This window comes from Leptonychotes weddellii, chromosome 9, assembly GCF_054177405.1.
Source record: "Leptonychotes weddellii isolate Sample4059 chromosome 9, ASM5417740v2, whole genome shotgun sequence".
In the NCBI taxonomy this organism is placed as follows: domain Eukaryota; kingdom Metazoa; phylum Chordata; class Mammalia; order Carnivora; family Phocidae; genus Leptonychotes; species Leptonychotes weddellii.
Window position 1 is genome coordinate 76,596,828 of NC_138377.1, and position 24,694 is coordinate 76,621,521.

General features: G+C 37.9%; 1 protein-coding gene across 3 annotated transcripts in view; it reads left to right on the forward strand.

Moving 5' to 3' along the window:
• Nucleotides 1-24,694, forward strand: part of GOLM2 (golgi membrane protein 2) — a 99,495-nt gene that overhangs the window by 16,914 nt on the left and 57,887 nt on the right. For all 3 annotated transcript variants that reach the window (XM_006727454.3, XM_081831021.1, XM_006727455.3), the window contains exons 2-3: nt 18,035-18,089; nt 23,693-23,795. In XM_006727454.3, the coding sequence (XP_006727517.1) occupies nt 18,035-18,089; nt 23,693-23,795 (158 nt within the window). The remainder of the gene's footprint in view (nt 1-18,034; nt 18,090-23,692; nt 23,796-24,694) is intronic.

A 24,694-nucleotide genomic window follows, 5' to 3' on the forward strand; every position in this document is an offset into this window, starting at 1 on the left:
GTGAGGTCATATGATACATGTCTTTCTCTGATTGACTTATTTCGCTCAGCATAACACCGAGAGAGAGATTCTTAAGCAGCCTCCACATTTGGAGCCTGATGCAGGGCTCGATCTCACAACCCTGAGATCATGACCTGAGCTGAAATCAAGAGATGGATGCTTAACCAACTGAGCCACCCAGGCGCCCCTCCCCCATTTCCAGTTGCATGATTTTTATTTTATTTTTCCTTGCCTTATTGCAATGGCTAAGACCTCCAATACAGTGTTAGATAGAATTGGTGAGATTGGATATCCTTGGAGAAAATGCATTTGACAAAATTTAATATCTATTTATGATAAAAAGTCTAAGCAAAATAGGAAGGAAGGAAACCTCCTCAAATTCATAAGGGATATGTATCAAAGCCCCACAGCTAACATTATATTTAATGGCGAAAAACTAAATGCTTTCTCCTAAGACCAGAAACATTGAGGGTTTTGAGTAGAGGAATTACTTGATCAGATTAAGCTTAAAACATTTATTCTGGCTGCAGACTAGAGAATTGATTGGAGGGAAGAAAAAAAATAGATGTAAGGAAAATAATTATAAGGTTTTTATTTAAAATTTTTTTAGTAGTACAGGTAAGAGATAATGGAGTCTTCAACTAAGCATAGTGCAATTCTTAACCTGGTCAATACTAGCCTTAGGGAGCATTTTTGTTAGTACTAATGACAGGGGAGCATTAATGGCATTTAAACATGAAGTTAGGAATGGTAGATGTTCTGTATTGCAGGAGAGAATCCCAACAATGAGGAACTGTCCTGCTTCAAATGCCAGTAACAACTTAATGGAGAAGTACTGGGTCATTAAGGCATAGACATAGAAATAGAATTAAGATTTTATAATATATTTGATGTGTGGTGGGGATTCAAAGATGAATCCCTTGATATTGGTTTGTGCAGCCCAGGCGATGGTGGTGCTATGACCTGAGGTAGGAACCTTAGATTAGAAGTTAGTTTGAGAAAAGTACAAATTTAGGTAAGTTGAGTTTGAGGAATCTATGAAATATCAAGTAGGTATTGGAAATACACTTCTGGAACTCAGCAGAAAGGATGGGCTAGAGACAGATTTAAATCTGTTATGGTTGTTGAAGTCATAGGAATGGTAGGTTGTAGAGGGATGTGCATATGTAGTATAGAGCTTTGCATCAGATAAGGGTTTAGTAGAGGAGGAGCAGGTTTAAATGATTGAGAAAGAGTAGACAGACAGAAAGGAAGAAAAAGCCCCAGATTCTGTGCTGTCATGGAGGCCAAGGGAAAAGAGTTTTGAGAAGGAGTTGTCAGTGTTAATCGCCATATTTATTTATTTATTTATAATTGTCTCTCCATATCTAGATTGTAAGCCAGGCATGGTTGTATGTTCTATTCATCTTTGTATTTGCACAGTTCCTGGCATAACATTACTTAATAAATGTTTAAGATTCTTGAGGGCAGGGTCCATTTCTCTTCATTTGCTTCGTTTAGAGTATCTGGCTTATTCCCAGTTAATAAATAATTGTTGAGGGTGCCTGGGTGGCTCAGTCGGTTGGGCGGCTGCCTTCGGCTCGGGTCATGATCCTGGAGTCCCGGGATCGAGTCCCGCATCGGGCTCCCTGCTTGGCGGGGAGTCTGCTTCTCCCTCTGACCCTCCCCCCTCTCATGTGCTCGCTCGCTCGCTCTCTCTCTCTCTCTCTGATAAATGAATAAAATCTTTAAAAAAAAAAAATAATAATTGTTGAATGAATGACCATATCTGTCTGCATGTTTATACTGCATGTCTTTTTTTTCAACTTTTTTTCTGTGTCTTCCAACTTTATATTGTGAATTTCTTGACTAAAAATCTAGTCTAAAGCATGTAAACATGTACATATTTGGTATTATACCCTATGTGTTTAATACTTAAATAAGGAAATATTTGATGATTGATTCAGTAGTTTGCACTGGCTCTTAACTAAAGTGTGCATAAATATGTGCTAGGGCTACCACAGATATCCATGTAACTGATTACACTACTTTTCTGGAAGGCATTATCAAAATATTCTGATGTAAAACTAACTTGTTATTAATTCATTTTCTTTCTAGATAGAATGTATCTTTTCTTTGAAATGCATGCTAGGACATTTAGATTAGTATTTTGTTCATGTAAAAACCCAAAAATATTTTTCTGGTTCAATTTAGCATCTAAACGAAGAGAAGAAAACCTTGAGATTAATTTAGTGCGAGTATAATGAAAAAAAAATTGTTATATATTGCATATCTTCAGGGATTTGTTTTGTAAACTGGAAGCTAACTTGAAATAAATTCACTAAGAGTAAAGTGAAATAAGTCCTTTTCCTGACATAGTGCTTTCTGAGTTTTTCAAAGCATGTTATATGCATAAATCTTTTATTTGGGAAAGCTGAGGATCTACCATGTGCTAGGTGCTAGGCATAGAAAGATGGTAAGATTCAATACTTGTCCTTAAGGAACTCAATGTAATGGAAGAAATACACATCGAGAAATAATCCATAATGCATGATTAAATGCTACAGAACTATTTACAAAGGGATTTGAGAGTACAAAGGAATAATTGATTAACTGCTTCAGGAATTCAAGAAAGAAAGGATTCACTGAAGATGAATCCTAATGGATGAAGAGTAATTCACCAAACTTAGAAAAGGGTAGAGCCAAATAAACATAAATGAAGCCGGGAAAGATTGAAAGTCTGTTGTACGGGTCAGACAGTTTAATAGGAGAGTGGCATGTAAGGTGGTGAGAAGGAAGGGAATTTGTGGCTGGAGATAAAGCTATATTTAGGGTGAGACTCTTTATTATCATTATTTTCTTGTTGTGGTAAAATATACTTAACATAAAATTTATTATTTTAGGGGTGCTTGGGTGGCCCAGTTGGTTAAGTGTCCAACTCTTTTTTTTTCTTTTTTAAGATTTTATTTATTTGACAGAGAGAGAGCACAAGCAGGGGGAGTGGCAGGCAGAGGGAGAGGGAGAAGCAATCCCAGGATCCTGGGATCATGACCTGAGCTGAAGGCAGACGCTTAACCATTGAATCACCCAGGCCCCCCCGAAAACTAAAGCTTCTAAATGTTATTTGCCTCTGGTCTCTAGTACCTGATGTTGGGTCTAAAACCTTAGGTCTTCTGATTCCTAATGCCATAGTTTTTTTTTAATGTACCATGGTTACTTTCTCAGCTGGAGAATTATAATAAACAGTGGGAAACAAGAGATTAGTTTTGGGACTGGTAATGTTTAACATTTTTAATGAATGACTTAGAAAAAGTTCACAGTGTACAGGTGGCACTCTTGAAGGGGGTCATTAACAGCAAGATCATTAACTGTGAGTTGGGAAAAAAGTTGAAGCTTCAGGGGAAGCATTTAGGAGAAAATAATCCAAAATGTACTTATTTATAGAGTAAATAGCTCCGAGCCAACAAAAAAGGAATTAGGAATAAAGTAATATGCTAGGAAATTCTTTGAAATTCCCAGTTTTTTAGCCAAAAAAGCTAAATTTGAGGGACCACCATGCTAGGTACTGGGAACAGCAAAGAAGATATTCTATATTCTATATTCTAAATAAGTATTTATTAAATACTTATTATGTGCCAGGCAGTGTTGTAAACACTATTTGTTTATCTCAGTCCTGTGAGGCAGATAATATTCTCATTTTATAGATGAGGAAACAGAAGCACGGAGAAGTTAATAAGCAGTACGGCCAAGGTAATAATAAGTTATAAATTCAGAATTCAGACCCAGACAGCTTGACCTTAGAGCCGTTCTTTTTTTTTTTTTTGAAAGATTTTATTTATTTATTTGACAGAGACACAGCGAGAGAGGGAACAAAGTGGGGGCAGCGAGAGAGGGAGAAGCAGGCTCCCCGCAGAGCAGGGAGCCCTATGTGGGGCTCGATCCCAGGACCCCGGGATCATGACCTGAGCCGAAGGCAGACGCTTAACGACTGAGCCACCCAGGCGCCCCAAGAGCCGTTCTTTTAAGCACTATGTTATTGGGTTCTACATAATCACAGTCTTTCCTTATGTGCAACACTTTGTTCAGTATTGATTACATGAGGGAGGTTTAATAAAGATACAAAGAACAACTGAAATCAAGGAATGAGAGGGCAGTTACTAGAGAACCATCTAAAAAGACCTGAAAGCATATGACTAAAAATATCGATGTAAACTTTCCATACCAAATTCTGCAAGGTGGTTTTGTGCTTATACACATTCTACTTATTAATGACCCATCCTGATAGCTGCTCACCTAATGCCGTATGGTATCTTTTACCTTAACTTGAAGAAAGGAGGAAACTATTTTAAAGCTTAGTGGGAAAAGTTTCTTAACGAGTTTTACTTCTTTAAATGGTACATCTCCCCCCAAACAAAAAACATTTACTCCTCAAATGTTGTTAATGGTGCCTGGAATGCCTTCAAGTAGAGATTTGAATTAACAGTGTAGTGTCCATATTTTCCAAATTGAAAATCAGGACATCATGTCTGAAAAATAATTTTTTTAAAAAACTATGGTGAAAAACTTCATAACATAAAATTGACCATCTTAACCATTGTTAAGTGTACAGTAATGTTAGCATTATGCTTTTTTTTTTTAAGATTTTATTTATTTATTTGACAGAAAGAGAGATAGCAAGAGCAGGAACATAAGCAAGGGGAGTGGGAGAGGGAGAAGCAGGGAGCCTGATACGGAGCTTGATCCCAGGACCCTGAGATCACGACCTGAGCCAAGGGAGGACGCTTAACGACTGAGCCACCCAGGTGCCCCACCAATATGCATATTGTTGTGCAACAGATCTCTAGAACCTTTCATCTTCAAAATTGAAACTCTGTACCCATTGAACAAAGCTCTCCTTTTTCCTTTCCCCAGCCCCTGGCTGAAAGAGAATTTTCTTGATTTGAGAAAAAAATTTAATATAAAAACTAACATAGTGGCATGAAATTAAATGTTTAATTGCACGTATAAGGAATCCCCTTCATTAATAGAAGAAAATTATATTAAATTGGAACCTTTAGAAAATCTGGACATATTACTCAAGGTGCTGAGGACTAAAGTGAGCTTTCTAGTACAATGACTTCTGGGGAATTAGTATCAGAAAACTAAGGGCTGACTCTACTACCATCAGTTCTTTATTTGAAAGTAATGAGTATGATCAGTTGAGATAACTTTCACAGAAAGTGAGGCTGAAACCCAGTTTTGGCTTTCTGCTAGGTAGAAGGATTATTGTTGGAAGTAAGTCTGGTAGCTTATTCTGAAAACAACTTAAACACATTCCCTTAAATTCACTCTAATCAGGCTTTTGCCCTCACCATACCAACTGTGGTTCAGTATTTGAGTGTTGGCTAAAATTCAGTTGTCAATTCCTAGTCATCATCTTACTTCACCTATGAGCAGCATTTGATATAGTTGATTACTTCCTCTTCTTCCTTGAAACATGTTCTTCATTTTCGCTTACAGGAAATATTGCTTTCTTTCCACCTAACTGGTCATTCCTTCTCATTCTGTTTTTCTGGTTCCTCCTCAAATAGAATACTCCAAGGCTTAGTCCTTGAACCTCTTCTTTATCTACACACAGTCCCTTAGAGAGCTCACCCTGCCACGTCTTGAAATACCATCTATACACTGATGATTTCCAAATTTATATCTTTAACCCAGACTGTTCTCTTAAATTCCAGCCTTGATATTTAACTCTCTACTCATCATCTCCTCTTGGATGGCAAATATGGTTTTGGAACTTAATCAGTCCAAAGCCAAACCCCTGATCTTTCCCCTACCCCAAAACTTCCATTCACAATCTTTCCTAGCTCAGTTAATGGCAACTCCTTCCTGTCAGTTTCTCAGGCCAGAAGCTCTGGAATGCTTGACACTTTCTTTCTCAGCCACACATCCAATTTATCAGCAGATCTTGTTGGCTTAGCTCCCCAATAAACCCAGGATCCACACACTTCTCTCTACCTCCTTTACTGCCATTCTGGTCTAAATTATCACCATCTCTTGCCTGAATTATTGGTGATAGCTTAACTAGATTCCTTTCTTCTGTCCTTGCTCCTACTTTAATCTGTTTTCAACACAGCACTGTTAAAATGCCAATTAGGTTATATTCCTTATTTGCCTAAGATGCTCCAGTGGCTTCCATCTCAATTGCAGAAAAAGTCCAAGTCTTTCCAGTGGTCCACAGGCCCTAGACCATCTGCTTCCCTCACAGTTCTCTAACCTCATCTCTTACTACCCTTCTTGTTGCTCACTTCATTCACACCACACTGGCCATTTTGATCAGTTCCTTGAAGTATCAGTCATTCTCCTGTGATGGTGCTTTTACACTGGCTGTACCCTCTGCCCAGGACCCCCTTTCCCCAGATAGCTTCATGGTAACTCTCATTCTTAAAAGTTTTTGTTTAGGGCGCCTAGATGGCTCAGTTGTTTAAGCGACTGCCTTCGGCTCAGGTCATGATCCTGGAGTCCCGGGATCGAGTCCCGCATCGGGCTCCCTGCTCCGCGGGGAGTCTGCTTCTCCCTCTGACTCTCCCCCTCTCATGCTCTCTCTCTATCACTATCTCTCTCAATAAATAAATAAAAAAAAAATCTTAAAAAAAAAAAGTTTTTGTTTAAATGACACTTTTTTGTTTAGGCCTTCCCCTCTTTTCCATCTCTAATGTATTTTCTCTACAGCACTTACCAGTCTCTATGCTATCGTATGACTTCTTTTGTTTATTGTAATAAATATTACATATTAAATATTGTAATCTTCTAGCAAGAGCAGGGATTTTTATCTGTTGTGATTTGCTGTATCCACAGTGCTTAGAACAATGACTTGCATGAAATAGCTACTCAATAAATATATGCTGAAATGAATTAACATAGGAAGAAATTAAATGCACACTTAAGACCTAAAAGGGGATTTGACAACAGTGGTGGGTAGTCTTGGTAAGAGGTGGCTTGGAAGGGAACTGGAAGTGGAAGGTGTGACTAGGGCCTAATAGCATAAAACATTGGGAACGTGTTGGAAGGATGGGGAATAGTCAGTATAGTGAAATTCTTAGCGATAGAAATTAACATCCTGATATTGTAGAATCAACTTAAGTCTTGGTTTTTATTTTATAGTGGTAAAAAGGAAAGGAAAGGGCTGATGAGCCATGGACATAGGAAAAAGTAGTTTAAATTAGAGATGGTTAAAACTAGCTTGACTATGTCAAGGAGACCATTTCTGATAACTGGATAAAGTGGTGCCCACCTTATGGAAGGCATTAAATGCTTGGTAGAAGAATTTTAGATTCCACACTATGGGTAATAGTATTCTATTATTGGATTTTGACTAGAAGAAAGATTTTTATGGAAAACAAGTTTTTGCCAAGATGTTTGTCGCTACCATTTGGAAATAGATAAAAGTGGGGAAAAGACTAGTGATAGATTTCTTCATTTATTTATTCAGTCATAATGTTGAGTGACTGCATTGTGCCAGGGGTAAGGGGTGACCAAATGAATAAGATCTCTGCTCTTACAGAGCTTCTCTTCTAGTGCAGCTAGATGAAAATAGTCCTTGTAGATCAAGGTGGGTGCCATGAACATAGGAAGAGTTAAGGGTCAGATCTGAGAGAAATTGCAAAAGAAGAATTGGCTGGACTTGGTGAAAGCTTGTGTGGAGTGTGAATGCATGCAGTTCTAGGCACTAATGGGCTGGTTAATAAGATGAAGAGAGGGAAGAGGCAGGAGAACCAAAAGACTGAAGGTAGTGGGGAAGCTGAGAAGGGCTGCTAATTTGTGGAGAAACTATTTTGATTTTTTACATTTCAAGTTTTAAGGATTAGTGAGATGTGTAAGTGGAAATGGTTTATGAACTGGAAATGGCAGATGGAGAGGAGACTCTTACTCTCATAATTTCAAAGTCTGCCTTTCTTTCCCTGCCGACCTCTTCTCTCCTCTCCTTTCTCTTTCATAGTCCTCTGTCTGTACCGTCTTATGTGGCTTAAAATTTATCCCTGATTCGAGACACCTGGCTGGCTCTACTGGTAGAGCATGCAGTTCAGTCTCAGGGGTATGAGTTCTAGCCCCACAGTGGGGTTGGAGCTACTTAAATCAGCTGGTTACGCATCTGACTCTTGGTTTCGGCTCAGGTTGTGATCTCATGGGTTGTGGGATTGAGCCCTGCTTGGGGCTCCTCCGTCAGCAGGGAGTCTGCTTGAAAGATTCTCTCCCTCTGCCCCTCCTCCCCACTGGTGCACACTTTCTCTCACTCTCTCAAAATAAATAAATAAATCTTAAAAAAAATGATCACTCACTCAGCATGCTCTTTGTGGGTTGATGGAAAGCACTGCTGTACATCTTCCCCATTCTAGGAACTAGGCAGACTGAGCAGCCCCCATCTGAAACATCGGTTGCTATGGTAGAATGAGAGAGTGGTGAATTGTGCTCCTTATAATTTCTAATATCTGGAAGTGATTCATGTCATTTTGCTCATATTTCATTGCCTCTCTCTCAATGCAGCTTCAAAGAAATCAGGACGGATGATCTAGTGCCTAGGATGAGAACTAGAAATATTTGCCAACAGCTAATGATAACTAAAGGCCTTGATTATTAATTCATTCTAACATAAACCTGACCTAGGATTTCACATTCTGGAAATTTAAAGTTTGTGAACTTCAGGGGCACCTGGCTGGCTCAGTAAGTAAAGCGTGCAACTCTTGATCTCAGGGTTGTGAGTTTGAGCCCCACGTCGCATATAGAGTTTACTTAAAAAAAAAATTAAAGTTTGTGAACTTCAGACTTGTATATTCTTGGGAAAACATATCAAAAAGAAATTAGGGGGTGCTTGGGTGGCTCAGTTGGTTGAGTATCTGACTCTTGGTTTTAGCTCAGGTCATGATCTCCCAGTTGTGAGATGGAGCCCCTCATTGGGCTCCACACTCAGCACCGAGTTGGCTTGGAATTTTTTCCCTCTTCATCTCCCTCCCCCTCTGCCCCTCCCTCCGCTTGCACGTGCACTACACCCCCACCCCCCTCGCCAAATGGGTGAATAAATAAAATCTTTTTTAAAAAAAGACATTAGGGGGCGCCTGGGTGGCTCAGTTGTTAAGCATCTGCCTTCGGCTCAGGTCATGATCCCAGGGTCCTGGGATCCAGTCCCGCATTGGGCTCCCTGCTCAGCGGGAAGCCTGCTTCTCCCTCTCCCACTCCCTCTGCTTGTGTTCCCTCTTTTGCTGTGTCTCTGTCAGATAAATACAATCTTTAAAAAAAAAAAAAAAGACATTAGAACTGCTGAATGGATTATACTTGTTTTTCAACTTCACCTGGACCACTTATCCTTTCCTTCCTTTCCAGCAGCCCTGTTCATTCTTTACTACCTATCCAGCTAAGATTCCATGGTCTGTTGTTTCAGTTTAGTTTCTTGCCATTATTCTCTCTTTTACATGTCTATTTCAAGCATAGCTGGAGAAAAGCATGTAACCAGACTGGTACTTGTAGAAATTTATGATCAGCTGCCCCAACTGGGTTTTCAACAGCCCTTACAAATTACAGTACTCTCTAGACAACATATCTATTCCAACAACTTTCAAACTTCTCCCTTCCTCAAGCCTTCCCCACCGCCTTTCCCCCATTTACATTCCTCTTCCCCTTCCTCCAGCCTAACAGGTGATCTTGTCTCCCTTTTGACCAAGAATTGGACATGAACTAATATAATTTTTATTACCAAATCTGTAAGCATACCTACTTCTCTAACCATATGTCTTCCCTCCTTGTTGGAATAAAAAAAAAGTTCCTACTTTCTCCACGACCAGACTCTGTACCTGTTTTCTGGATCTAATTTCCTCCACCTTTTCAAAGACCTTGTACTATTATTAACCCAGTCTCCTTCTTATATTCAACCTGTCTCTACTTGCTCCTCAGCACTTAAAAAATGCTTGCATCTTTTCTTCCTTTCCCAGTTACATTTCTTGAAAAGAGAATTGCCTTTGTTCACATTTGGATTTTCTCTTCTACTCCTGATATCTCAGCATCTTTTCACCCAGCTGTCTGTGCTCTTGGCTTCCCTGACACCAGACTCTCTTGTTTTTCTTCTCTCAGTTCTTCTTAGTCTTCTTTGCTGGCTTTGCCTCTATTCATCATTAAGTGTTATAGTTCATAGTTTCCTTTTTTTTTTTTTTAAGATTTTATTTATCTTTGTGAGAGAGACAGAGCATATGAGCAGGGGCAGAGGAAGAGGGAGAAGCAGGCTCCCTTGCTGAGGAAGGAGCTCGGTGTGGGGCTTGATCCCAGGACCCTGGGATCATGACCTGAGCCTAAGGCAGACGCTTAACTGACTGAGCCACCCAGGCGCCCCATGAAGTTTAATTACCTACCTGATCTGGTATACGCACAGTGTCGTGAGCACAGACTCTTGTGTAGGACTGCCTGGGAGAATATCCAGAATCTACTGTAGGCATATGAAATAGAGTACGGTTTCCTTATCTGTAAAATGTAAAGCCCACCTCATAGGATGGTTGTAGGAATTAAATGCAGTGATACTTGTAAAACACTTAGCACAAGACCTAACACAAAATAACATTAAGAAAACCATTTAATACCCATCAGTTAGTATTGATATCCCATTTTGATCCAGCTGGTATAGGTGCCAGCCAGACATGAGTAACCACTAAACCTGGCTGATTATCAGAATCACTTGAACTTTTAAAAAAAGATTTCTGGGCCCATCCCCAGACTACTAAATCACACCAGAGTGGGGTGGAGGAGGCAAGAATATGTTTTTCTTAGAGCTCCCTAGGTGATTCTGAGCATGATCCAGGTTTAGCAGTTATATTACAGAAGATAGAATTGTCGCTAAAAATCATCTGAGTATGAGATATAATAAGGAAAAATGTTTCTGGTGTGGAGAAAAAGGAGCCAGAAATGACATCTGTAAAAAGCCAATTATATATAACCTTTGGGATCAATGGTCAAAGTTGTGCTGATTGCCTAAGAACAGGTCATAATGAAAGTGAAGCATGCACAGCTGAGCCATTTTCAAGGTCCCAGAATGAAAAGAGAAGCAGAGCAACTGAGCTGGTAACAGCTGCCAAAATTAATTCAAAGTAGCCATGTGGGATGGGGAAAGCATTAAAAGAGCTTCAGAAAGAGGTGGTAAAAATATAAAGATTAAGTTTTAGGTATTGAAGGAAGAAAGATGAGAGGAAAATAGATGAAATAGCTGGGGATGAACGAGAAATGCTATAGGAGAATATCAGGAGAAGATAATTGTTACTAAAGAAAGAGATAAAGAACATGTGTCTTGGAAGAGAGGAAAAAGGTCTCAGGAATGATAGGAAACACATTTTAAGAGATTAACATGGAAAAGGCCAAAGACAGCATGGATAATCAGCCAATTATAGATGGACTCCAAATCCCAGAGAAACAAGCATTGCAGAAGGGGAGAGGGAAAGTAAAACCTAAGGCAATGAAGTTGATAACAAGGGGAAATAAATGAGGGGGGTTAGAAGAAGTCTGGAAGGATAATTAGAATTATACAAATATGAATAAAATACAATTTAAGGTAGAAAAATACGTAGTACAAAGAGAATGGAGCATCAAAATCTAGGGAGTCATTCAGCAAACGTTTGCTGAGATGGATACACAGTGATGAGTGAGAGACACAGTGCCTGTTCTCATGGAGTTCTCATTTCTGATAAACCTTGGGAGTAGAAGAGAAACAAGGTGACATTCTTACTGGAAATAGGACTGTGTGTGATAAAAGAATGTTTTCTTTTTGACAGGACTGAATATGAGGCTCTTCCCAGTAGACTTGAGTCAGGCAAGGCATTTTGAGCATTGTGGGTTTTTGAAGGATATGTTGGAATTTGGGTTGGAATCTATCTGACCACAGATGTAAATTAGGCAAAGGAATGGGGCTACGTTTGTGTGCACATGTGCGTCTGTGTGTGTGCGTGTCTGTCTATCTAACACATACCCCTCATCCCCAAAGAAATTTGAAAGAGAAATTATTTGATATCTTTCTTGCATATTGTGAAAAGGGTATTTTGGCAAAATTCTGAAAGTGACCAAAAGGGACATGTAAAGCCGGACAATAAGAATCCTTTCATAAGGGGCGCCTGGGTGGCTCAGTCGTTAAGTGTCTGCCTTCGGCTCAGGTCATGATCTCAGGGTCCTGGGATCGAGCCCCGCCTCGGGCTCCCTGCTCAGCCGAGAGCCTCCTTCTCCCTCTCCTACTCCCTCTGCTTGTGTTCCCTCTCTTGCTGTGTTTCTCTCTGTCAAATAAATAAATAAAATCTTTAAAAAAAAAAAAAGAATCCTTTCATAACATAAGGATTAAATAATACTTCTTAGAGTTTATGTACTGTTACCTGTCTGGAATATACTTAGAAAAAAAAAAGTATTCCTATAGCATTGCCAGTTCCAACAGAGTTTTTGTGGTAAAATGAAATATCTTTTTTCCAATCATGAAATAGAACTCAAATTAGTTTCCAAACAACTGGGAAGTTTTGGCAGAGTCATTTAGAAGATAAGCAAATTCATGTTAGAACACAAGAAAATTAAAACTATGAGGAGGAATAATCATAAGGTAAGGCAAGCTTCCTTTTGAAGGTGATGAGATGGTGGAAGTATTCAAGGAATTGAAGGCTCTCAGAGGAAGGGTTAAAGCCAAAGGAGTTAAAGAACTAAAGAGACCTATCTCTATGCAGAAATGATTAATGAAAAGCTTAAAAGGAAAGGAAAACAAAGTTGAAGAAATTAGTGCAAATAAAAAAAAAAATCAGAAACCAAATGGGAAAAGTCTTCATAAACAGACTCAATCAAGATGGTAGAAAATGTAAGATTAAAGCCAAAATTAAGTCATTGCTTTATATTCTTAGATTTTGCCAGAATACAAAGGAGTGTCATGATAGCTAAAAACACATTCAGATTTCCTTGAAAGGATAATATTGAATGTTAGAAGGATTCTTTATGAAACCATTTTAGGAGCTAGATAAGAATTGGAGGGGGACGGTGAGGTGTATATATGGAGAGAAGAGGGATCAGATGCCTGTGATATTGCAACACGTCAAAAAGATGAACAGATAGTTTAGTAGCAGACATCTAGATTCTGAAAGTGAGCAATATAGTAAAATTGTTGTAGAGGGAAGAGAACTTCTGGGTTTAATGATCTACCAGCCGGGCTCTGTGAGATCTTTGAGCAAATCCTTGGCACCTCTGTTCAAAGGCATATGGAAGGTGAGATAACTTGCAGAATGAAACTAGTGTTAATAGGAAGTGAGAGAAATTGGGAACTGTTACTTGCCAATAATACTAAATACTAAATATAAGATTATTGTGAGACTCCTGTGGGAAAGATTGACAGGAATAATAGAGAACATGAGATGCCAAGGGAATGCCATAAGGGGGGGGTCTGAGAAGCTAACTGAAAAATTCTTACATGGCAAAGGAATGGGGTGGAAAATAAATTCATTATGCTGGATTAAGAAAAGGCTTTTATTTAGACAAGCTATGATTTTCTCTTTAATACCATGTAAAATATATTGTTCCAGAGCAGCTTTTGAAATGTGAGGACTTTATATATGAGCCATTGGGATCAGCATCTCCATTCTCAATAAAGAAGATTGAAGAGAAAATTAAAGTGATAAGAATAAAGCAGTACTGCTCATATAATCCGGTACTATTTTTGTGGTCTGTAGATTGAATTTCCCTTCCTCCATTAAAAAAATTGTTAAGACTATAAGGATACAAAAGAGACAGTTCAGGGAAGCTGAGGCCACTCATAGCCTAGTATTCAAGAACAGCATCTCTAGCAATTTAAAAAGCAAGTTTAAAATAGTGTAGAGAAGTTGGAATAACATCATAAAAATGGATAAAAAACAAAGTAATGCTAACTTGTTGAAAACAAGAAAAAAGATGGTTATGTTCTTTGGAGGGGCAAAAAATGCAAAAAAAAATTGGATCATGAAAATAACGGGAGTGGGAAAGAATGTAACATAGGCTAATTACAAATGATTGGAGAGCAGTTCTTAGTGATCAACTGATCACATGGCAGTTGGTGTCAGTTTCTCCTGCTGCCTTTGCAGCTTTCCATCAGTGATCTCATTCCCTTGGCTTTAATTGTCATTCATATGCTAATGAATCTCAATTCATCGGTCTCCAAGCTCCAGACCTCTTCCAGATCTCTTCTTGGGTGTGTCACAAGTGCCTCATGTTCAACAGGTTCAAATCTGAAAAAATCATCCCCCCACTTCTCCCTCCCACCCCAAGTCTATTTTTCCTGCTTCCCTGTTGGGGAGTAGTACTGCAACCTTACTCATCTTGTTTCCTACTTTAGAAATCGAAGCATCATCTTTGATGTTTCTTCTTTTACCCTCTATCTACTCAGTCAGCAAGATTATTCATTCTTCCTCTTTCATATTTCCCAAATATATTTATTTCTCTGTTCTCATTCTATTAGTTTAGACCAGAGGTTGGCATATTGTAAATATGTTAGGCTTTGCAGGCCATATAGTCTTTGTCACAATCACTGTAGCTCCATAACAGGCAGAGACGACATGTAAATGAATGGGTGTGGCCGTTTCCCATAAAACTTTATTTATAGACACTGAAATTTGCATTTCATTTAATTCACAAAATACTGTTCTTCTTTTGATTTCCCAACCATTTAAAAATGTATAAACCATCCTTAGTTTGTCATCCCTACCAAAACAGGAAGCAGGCCAGATTTGGCTCACAGGCCATAGTGTGCCCACCCCTGGCTTAGACCATCATTTTCTCACTTGAGATGCAACAGTAGTCTCCTGTTCTTCTACCTGGTCTCCCTCTCTCTCATCTTGTCCCTCTGGTCCACTCATCACACTGAAGCCAGGTTGCCAATTGGATCTCTTACCCTTGCTTGAAGTCCTTTAAAGGTTGACCATAGCCGTTGGAATGTATCCACATTTTTTGGCAAGACCCTTCATAATGTGGACCTTGCTTACCTTTCTATCCATATTTCTTACCACTCCTTTCTCTCTGTTCCAACTGCTTAGAACTGCTTGAAGTTTTTGAAATGTGTATTATTTTTCACTTCTAAGGGTTTTTTTTTTTTTTTTTTTAAGATTTTATTTATTTGACAGAGAGAGAGAGACAGCCAGAGAGGGAACACAAGCAGGGGGAGTGGGAGAGGGAGAAGCAGGCTTCCTGTGGAGCAGGGAGCCCGATGATGCGGGCCTTGATCTCAGGACCCCAGAATCATGACCTGAGCCCAAGGCAGACGCTCAACGACTGAGCTACCCAGGTGCCCCTCACTTCTAAGTTTTGACACATGCCTTGAATATCTTTCCTCCTTACCCTCTGCCTACTTTGACCTGGCAAAACACTACTTTTCCTACTGGACATATTTTAGCTATCATCTCCAGAAGCCACCCCTCACTCCCCTAAGGCATTTCATCCTCTTAAGGATTTAAGTGCTTCTACTAAGTTCTCCTGTCATATCTGTGGGACCTAATAATAGCATTTATTTTACTGTATTATAATTGACTAGTTACTTGACTGCCTCTCCTAAATAATAAACTCCTTGAGTGTCTATAGAGTTTGTCCATTATTCTATCCCCAGTTTCATATCCGGTCCCTGTAATACCCTTGGCATTTTCATTTCTATTTTTTTGCATTAAAAATTTGAGATATTATTCATATATCATAAAACTTAACCTTTTAAGGTGTACAGTTCAGTTTTTTTTTCAGTTCGGTTTGTTTTTTAGTATATTCACAGTACTATGCAGCCATCATCACTAATTTCAGAACATTTTCATCAGCACAAGAAGAAACCCTATGTCCTTTTGTGACTGGCTTCTTTTACTTAGCATATGTAATGTTTTCAAGGCTCATCCATACTGTAGCATGTACCAGTACTTCATTCCTTTTTATGACTGAATATCTACATCATATTTTAAACTTCATTCTTCAAAGCCACCAGGATTCTAGGGGAAAAGGAAGTGGGACCCCTAGATTCCCACTTGTGCTTCAACTAGAACAGGTATGCTTTCATTAGTTATTTGTTATGGATAAACTTTCATATGAAATTTGAAAGTCACTGGCTCTCAGTTTGAAGAGTAGATTCTTCTTAGGGCTGAAGGGCACTCCATGGACTTATCTCAAACCTTCTTTCCCACTGTTTTTTGCCCTGTATTATGTGCTATAACCAAACAGTATTTTGATCAGGTCTTCATATGTGCCTCATGTCTTTCTTGCCTCTCTAACTTTTCTTATGCCGTTCCCTCTATCTAAAATGTCCTTTTCTACCAATTACAATTTTACCTAGCCTTCAATGCCTAATTCAGATAAAATCCCTTCCATAAAGTTTTCCCTGATTACATCAGCTAAGAATCATCTCTGAATTCTTACAGTAATTATACTGCTTTAGGTGCTGCTTTGCCTACTGATTCCTTGAGGCTGCTCTCATGTTTTCCAATTATTCTCCCATCCAGTACCTGTGTGGTAATTTTTTTTTAAATGTAAATGAAAGTGGCATGGCCACTTTTGAAAAGGAACAGCCTCACTCTTGGGCATTTATCTCAGAGAAATGAAAATTAATGTTCATGTAAAAATCTGAACATAATTTTTCATAGCCCCTGTATTTGTAATATCTAAAAAGTAGAAACCACAAAAATGTTACACAATAGTTGAATGCTTTAAACAAATGGTAGTACGTTCATATCATGGAATACTACTCAGCAATAAAAAGGAATGGACTATTGATATATGCAACAACTATGTGTTATGCTGAGTAAAAACATCTTAAAAGGTCACATGTTCTATGATTCCATTTATATAACATGCTTGAATGACAAAGTTGCAGAGATGGAGGACAAATTAGTAGTTACAAGGGATTAGAAATGGTGTGAGGAAGGAGGATAGATTTGACTATAAAGGACAGTATGAGGGACATCTTTGTGATGATAGAGTATTCTGTATCTTGGTTTTGGTGGTGGTTACATGAATCTATACATATGACAAAATGACATAGAATTATACTTACATGTTGTACCAATGTCAGATTCCTGGTTTAGATGTTATTCCATAGTTATATAGGATGTACCCACTGGGGGAATTGTGTGAAGGGTACATGGGACTTCTGTGCTATCTTTTCAATTTTTTACAAATCTATAATTATTTCAAACTAAGAATTTTAAAACTTTCTCTTCAGAGATTGAGGAGGTATTTATCATAATCAGTTTGGTACTCATGGTGCTGCTTCTGTTCAATATGATCTGTCTGTGCTTTCAAAGTAAAGTTACTCTTGAGGTTGACAAGAGAACCTGTTTGTAGAGATATTTTAGTTGCATTTAACAATTGGGTGAAACCTCTTGAAGCAAAAACTGGTACAGTAGTTCTTTGTGGATGAATCCTAGCTCTCCAAGGCCTTATTTTAATTTTTAAATTAAGTGCTAAGCCTGGGGTGCCTGGCTGCTCAGTCAATGGAGTTTGCGACTCTTGATCTCAGGGTTGTGACTTGGAACCCCATGTTGGGTGTAGAGATTACTTAAAAAAAAAAAGATTTAAATTAAGTGCTAAGCCTTAATTTGAGTCATATTTTGATATACTTCTAAGTTCTTATTGTTCTTGTATACTGGCTCTTGAAGGGCAGTGACCACAACAGGTCCTGTGTAGTATCTGTCATCCTGTGGGAGCTTAATAAGCATCAGTTACTTTTGATTTGCCATTAACTGATTCAAACAATTAATTCTTTTCTTAATATAGAGTTAGTAAGAGGTCTCTTCTGGTAAGATTTTGAAAAAAGATCTCATTAAGCAATATTTAACTCAAACTTTTAAATGTTTAAAAGTTATTAGACTATATATTAAGTAAAATGAATATACTTTTGCAAATTTAAAATGAGTATTACAAAATCAGAATTTATCTCTAATTCTTTTTGGAAAGGGACAGGTTTGTATAAGTTAAGGATTTTTCTTTTGCATTTATGATGAAGCTCAAAGTAAATATGAGTAAAAAAAAGGAAATGAGTAAAACTGCATATTCTGTAGTAAAATGAAACTTAATTTTTTTTCAGGTTAAACTACAGAGCAACATATCATATCAGATGGCAGATATACATCATTTAAAGGGTAAGAAACTTAATTACAGATTAAAGATAAAGGTCACTAAATGTCTAAAATCCTCAAGAATCAAATAGCTAAATGAAATAAAATTTTTTGAACAAAGCTCCTCTGATGGCAAGACATTTGTCCTTTTAAGATAGAATAAAAAATTGTAATGTTGCTTTATATATATATATAATAAATGCAAGTTAAAATTTGCATTTAAATCTTGTGTGGTAGGCTGATTTCATGCAATGAAATGTTAAAAGACGCATCAAAGAAAATTGAGCTGTAGCTTCAGAAGCTATCAGATTTCTAGGGAAAAGGTAAGGGATAATCCCTCTGTACTGTGTCCAATTGCTAAAATAATCCATTCAGGTCTAGGGAAGCTTTGGACAGGTCCTCCATGCTTAATGTTTTAGATACACTGGGAATAGAAATTTAGAATAGAAAGAAAACTTGGAAAGAAGCCAGAAAGAAACCTGGAGCTGTATGTTCCCCCCCTTAGATGAAGTAATAGATGACTAAAGCTTTTATAAAAAATAATAATAGTTAAGGAGAATAAACTCTATACTTTCCTTAACATTACTTCACACCATCACCAGCCTTTGGAATTTGGGGTCTGAAGAGCACCCCCCTTCTACCTCCCACCCTTTAGTTACAACATTGTATTATTTTAAAACTTTGCAACAGTGACTCTAAGTTTTTGTATGTGGGTAATAAATGCTTTGTAATTTCATAAATATATCTTTATTCTATAACCATTTTAACCCTCTTTAGGTAGAATTAGATGATACATATTTATTATCCTCTTGAAGGATAATAGCTAGCTTTGTAATTTATTGAAGTTTTGCTCTTCACCTAGCAAAACCATTATTTTTGTGTGTGTGTGTTGTAACTCGAAAATAGAAATTATTAATTTTTTACTATCTATGATTTAGAACAACTTTGACTTTCTCTTAGAAATTTACTTCCTGGGTGGCCACATCTGTTTTTGTTGCATTTGTGTCCATATTCTACTCTTTTTGACTCATAGGAGTACATTAGGATGACACAGAAGATGTCACTCTGTCAGTGCTGCTTCCTGCTGGCTATTTTTACAAATGATTCTGCTTGTCATCAAAGTATATTTCTATTAAGTAATCATAGATCAGTTGAATAAGAAGTCCAGTGGCTTCTGCTAGTCTATGCCAAAGAAAATGACAGCCTATGTTACTGAGTAAAAATCTTTATTGTATTGTGTGCATTGAAGTACATCTTGAGATATTTGGAAATTTTTTATGATAATCTTCAGTAAAAGATGCTTTGATTTGAACTCATAACTGTACAACTTTTGGTTTAGTGCAGTTACTGAAGCTTGGACTCTTAAGATTGAATATCCTTTTAAATGGACTTCTGCACTTTAGGAACTATTTCTACTGAAACAAACTTCAAATCTGCTATAAAAGCAAATTGGACTATTTTCGTTGAAATTAATACTGGATATAATGGAATTCATACACACTAAGACTCTTTAAAAAACATTGTGGTAGTTAATTTTTTTTTGGAAATGAAAGGAATGAGAGTTGGTTTTTAATCCCTGAGATAACAAAGAAACATTCTAGTATACACCAGTTTATTTTGAATAGCTCACCTTATTTTTATGCCTATTACTGAAAGGAAATTTGAAATAAAAATTTTCTAGAAGTAAATTTTTTTTTTTTTTTGCTTTAAATGTTGGTCCTAGGCAATCCATTTTTTAACTACATCCCTAATCTTTTGAAGTTAAATTGAAGGAGCATGGCCATGCCTTTCTGTAATATACCCTGGTGTTACTGCCAGAAGTAGAACATTCTGCACAATCAGCTGTGGACCTGATCTCATGTTAAGTTACTCTGAGAATCTTGCTATGGTGACCTGGAGTAGCCACAGTAGACACAGAGTATCTTTGGGTTCAAAATAAAACATGGGTGCCTGCCTGGCTCAGTTGGGTAGAGCATGCAACTCTCGATCTTGGGGTTGTGAGTTTGAGCCCCATGTTGGGTGGGAGCCCATTTTAAAAGTAAAATAAAATACACTACAAGAAAGAAGGTAGAATAAAGACATTTTAAAAAAATAAAAAATAAAACACATGGCTATCAGTTGAAGGTAAAATTGAGATATAGGAAAATTTTGTCTTTAGTTTTGCTCTCTGATCTATTTACTTTTCCCCTTTTCAGGTCTTTGTGTTGACTTACTCAAAGCACCAATGAGCTCCCTGCTTTATAATCCTTTCCCTGTATTCAAACAGGAAAGAATCTGATATTTTACATCGACTGGAACTCACTCATACTGATGTTTTATTTTTCCTTGTCAATTGTATTTTAAGCCTTTTATCTCCATTTAGAAATAAAACTACTTCTTTTTTTTTAAAGATTTTATTTACTTATTTGACAGAGAGAGATACAGAGAGAGAGGGAACGCAAGCAGGGGGAGTGGGAGAGGGAGAAGCAGGCTTCCCGCAGAGCAGGGAGCCCGATGGGGGCTCGATCCCAGGACCCTGGGATCGTGACCTGAACCGAAGGTAGACGCTTAACGACTGAGCCACCCAGACGCCCCTAAAACTACTTCTTGATATAGGAATTTCAAATCTTGTTAGTGAAAAACTTTGTGGGAAGGAGGAGAAGCCATCCCAAATCTTGAAATCATACTAAGCCTCAGGTTCATTCTGAAGATAAACTTAGCTACTTCAGTTATTTTACAATGTGGGAAAAAGAAGCCTACAGACCACCAGTTGAGGTACATTATCTAGTAGCTGCTTGCTGGTGCTTATTTTTTTTAATTGCAGTAACTTTTTAGTTCTAGAACCTTTCCTGCCTGAATACAGGTTCACTGAACTGGCTAAATATCTGTAGGCTACAAGACTTTTTGTCACTGCCTCTTGCTGAGATCTCAGTGTCTCTATAGAATCAACAGCCATAGCTGAGGCCAGAGTTTCTGCTACCTCTAGTCCTCTGTATCTTAGGAGATGGGGCCAGGGATCAAGTAATGTGTTTTTCAGGGATACTTGGTGTCAGATTTCTATTTTTGTCTGAGGTAGATATCAGAGATGAAAAACTATGGAGATCAACCATGTTTACATATTGGAGAATTAATAGAGTAAGAAGAAACTTAAAATGTGGCTTGACTAAACTTACAGAAACAGAATGGAATGGTGATTACCAGGGGTTGGGAGTAGGGTGGGGAGAATGAGGAGATGTTGGTCAAAGTGTACAAACTCTCAGTTATAAAATGAATAAGTTTTGGGGATCTAATAAACAACATGGTGATTATAGTTAACAATACTGTATTAGGTACTTGAAAATTGCTGAGAGAGTAGATCTTCAACATTCTCACCACAAAAAGAAATGGTGATTATGTGAGACAGTGGCGGTGTTAGCTAGTGCTTCAGTGGAAGTCATTCACAGTGGGGAAGTGAATTAAATCAACATGTTGTACATCTTAAATTTATACAGTGTTATAGCTCAAAAATTTTTTAAATAAAAATATGTGGCTTGAATATGTAAACATGATTATCAACTACAAACATTTTATGTGAATCATTAACTTTTTACACCTGAGTATTATACTATACAATAACTATTGATATGTGCATTGTTAAATGTTTTATTTATACATTTCAACAAATGTTCATCTGACCTTAAAATTTTTATTTGTTGTCATTGTCACAGTTATGATTCCACAATAAAATTCAGAAAGAGAAAAAAATATGCTCAGAATCCTACCACTAAACATAATCACTGGTAGCACTTTGAAATATTTTTATTTTAGTCCAGTTTTTTACATGTATATAATTACATTATAAATATATTTTACCTCTGCTTTTTGAAAACTTATATCCCAAGCATTTTTGGAGTGCCCTTAAAGTAATAAGACTGATTTTAGAAGCCTTCCATGAAAAGTAGATGTTACAATATTGGTATACTATGGTTAGATATATTTCATCTTTTTTTTTTAAAGATTTTATTTATTTATTTGACAGAGAGAGACACAGTGAGAGAGGGAACACAAGCAGGGGGAGTGGGAGAGGGAGAAGCAAGCTTGGAGCCGGATGCGGGGCTCGATCCCAGGACCCCGGGACCATGACCTGAGCCGAAGGCAGACGCTTAACGACTGAGCCACCCAGGCGCCCCTAGATATATTTAGTCTTAAGAAATGTTACTTATGCAGAAAAGACCTCTGTTGCCATTTATAAAAATTAAGACTTTCTTACTACTTTTGCTTACTGCTAAAGCTGTTAGCTAATTTTCTTAATCCTCTTTTTCAGAAACTGACGTTTCTCTTCTCTGGCTGAATTTCTTTTATTTGTAGGGTCATGTGAAGAGGGAGCAACTCTAGAAAATGTGGGGTGGGTGATTGTGGATTAAATGTGAACAAAAGAGCATCTGGGGCGCCTGTGTGGCTCAGTCGGTTAAGCTTCTGACTCCTGATTTTACTCGGGTCATGATCTCAGAGTTGTGAGATCAAGCCTGGCCCTGGCTCCTGCTCTGCACTGGGCATGGAGCCTACTTAAGATTCTCTTTCCCTCTCCTTCTGCCCCTCCCCGCCCTCTCCCTCTCTGGGGGGAAATAAAGGCCCCACATTTCATCTACTCTTCAGCTTGGAAGTTCATGTTGTTCATTACAACTAAAACTTCAAGCTCTTGTCCAGAAATTATGAGCTTTGAAAATATAATTATAGTATATGTGGTCCTAGCATTAGCAGCAGAACTAGAAATGAGATCCAAAGTGATTGCACTTAACTTGGGAGTCAAATGTTATTAAAATGAAAAAGAAACCTTGAATTCTGTATCCATAGCCAACACCTCTAAAAAATATGATTCCCCACTCCCCTTTTATAAAGCAGATAGGTTTAAAGAGTTAAGTAGGGTTTTTTGGTTTTTGTCTTTTGTCTTTTTTTGGTACTGTTTCCACAGTTAGTATATACCTACATAATATGAAAAAATGTATAATTTTTTAATATTTCTGATTGATGTCAAAGCCACTGAGGCTGTCTTTTTTTAAATTTATTTGAGAGAGAGAGAAAACGTGTGCACGCAAGCAGGGGGAGGATCAGAGGGAGAGAGGGAATCCCAAGCCAACTCCCCGCTGAATTCGGAGCCCAGTGTGGGGCTTGATCCCACAACCCATGAGGTCATGACCTGAGCTGAAACCAAGAGTTGGAAGCCCAACCAACTGAGCCACTCAGGTGCCCCAAGGCTATCTTGTTTTTAAAATAAATTTTATTGCTGGGGCACCTGGGCGGTTCAGTCTGTTAAGCATCCGACTCTTGGCTCAGGTCATGATCTCAGGGTCATGAGATGGAGCCCCTCCCGTTGGACTCCTTCTCAGTGCAGAGTCTGCCTGAGATTCTCTCCCTCTCCCTTTGCCCCTCCCCCTGCTCACTCACTTTCCCCCACCTCAAATAAATAAATAATTCTTTAAAAAAATTTTTATTGCCAATGCGTTATAAAAGGCAATTAAATGTGGTACTAATTATATAATTTAACTGCCTGAGAGTTTGAGTAAAGAAATTGAGATGTGTATATAAATTTTAAAAATCCCGTAACTTCTTGATAAGAAGTATTAGAATGAGTAAACTTTATTCCTTTGATTCTTACCTTGTGTGGATAGAGCAACTTGCTGAACTTCGTCAGGAGTTTCTTCGACAGGAAGACCAGCTTCAGGACTATAGGAAGAACACTACTTACCTTGTGAAGAGGTTAGAATATGAGAGGTGAGATGCTATATGCAACAAATAGCTATGAATCTGGAATATTTGTCCAACTTTTGGACCATTTATTTCTTCCTTTCTGGTTTCTGTTTTTCTTTTCTTCTTTCATTTCCTTAGGTCTTTTAAATTCCTTTTCTGTTGTCTTTCTGTGCCTCTTTGAGATCCACACTTTTTTATTGTGATATGTTAAATGCCATTAAAGTATCTTTTACGAGGTATGTGTAGTCTGCCCATGTAGAAGAGTTCATTGTGAGCCAGAAAATCGTTCAAGGCCTGAGTTTCATTGCATTAGATGTGCAAAGACTAACAGGAGAATCTGTGGTTCTCTATGAGGGGCATCCAGAAGACGAAGCCAACACTGGGAGGTGTCCCCAGAACAGCTGAGGGACTGAGTGCAAGCTGCTGCTTCCCTGCTCTGCATTCTTGCGTACACCTCTACACTCAGTTGGTGAGGAGGTCGGGGAACCTCTTTCTGGCATTCGCTCTTTAAAAACCTTTCTTATATCTTTAATCAGTTTTATAATGAAAGGTTTTTTTTAGGTCTGCATACCCAAAATTAGAAAGATGAACTATATTTTAAAGTACCATGTATCCATTTCTGGCTTCTTACTCTTGTAGGTTATCAATATGCATCTATTTACATGTATGTGTTTTAACCTAATAGTATCCAATGATTTTCAATATATCTATAGAATTAGAGAGTTAGCGTATTCAAAGGTAATATATCATTCCAGCATGTTAATGTACCAAAGTTTGTTTAATCTCTCCCAGTTGCTGGACCGTTGTAGGAGTTTTCTTTATCATACTGTTATGAATACCAGCTATAAAAACCTTTATGCAAAAAGGATTTCTCCCTCTTACGTTATTTCACTGGTGTATATTCTCAAATGTAGTATTCCTGA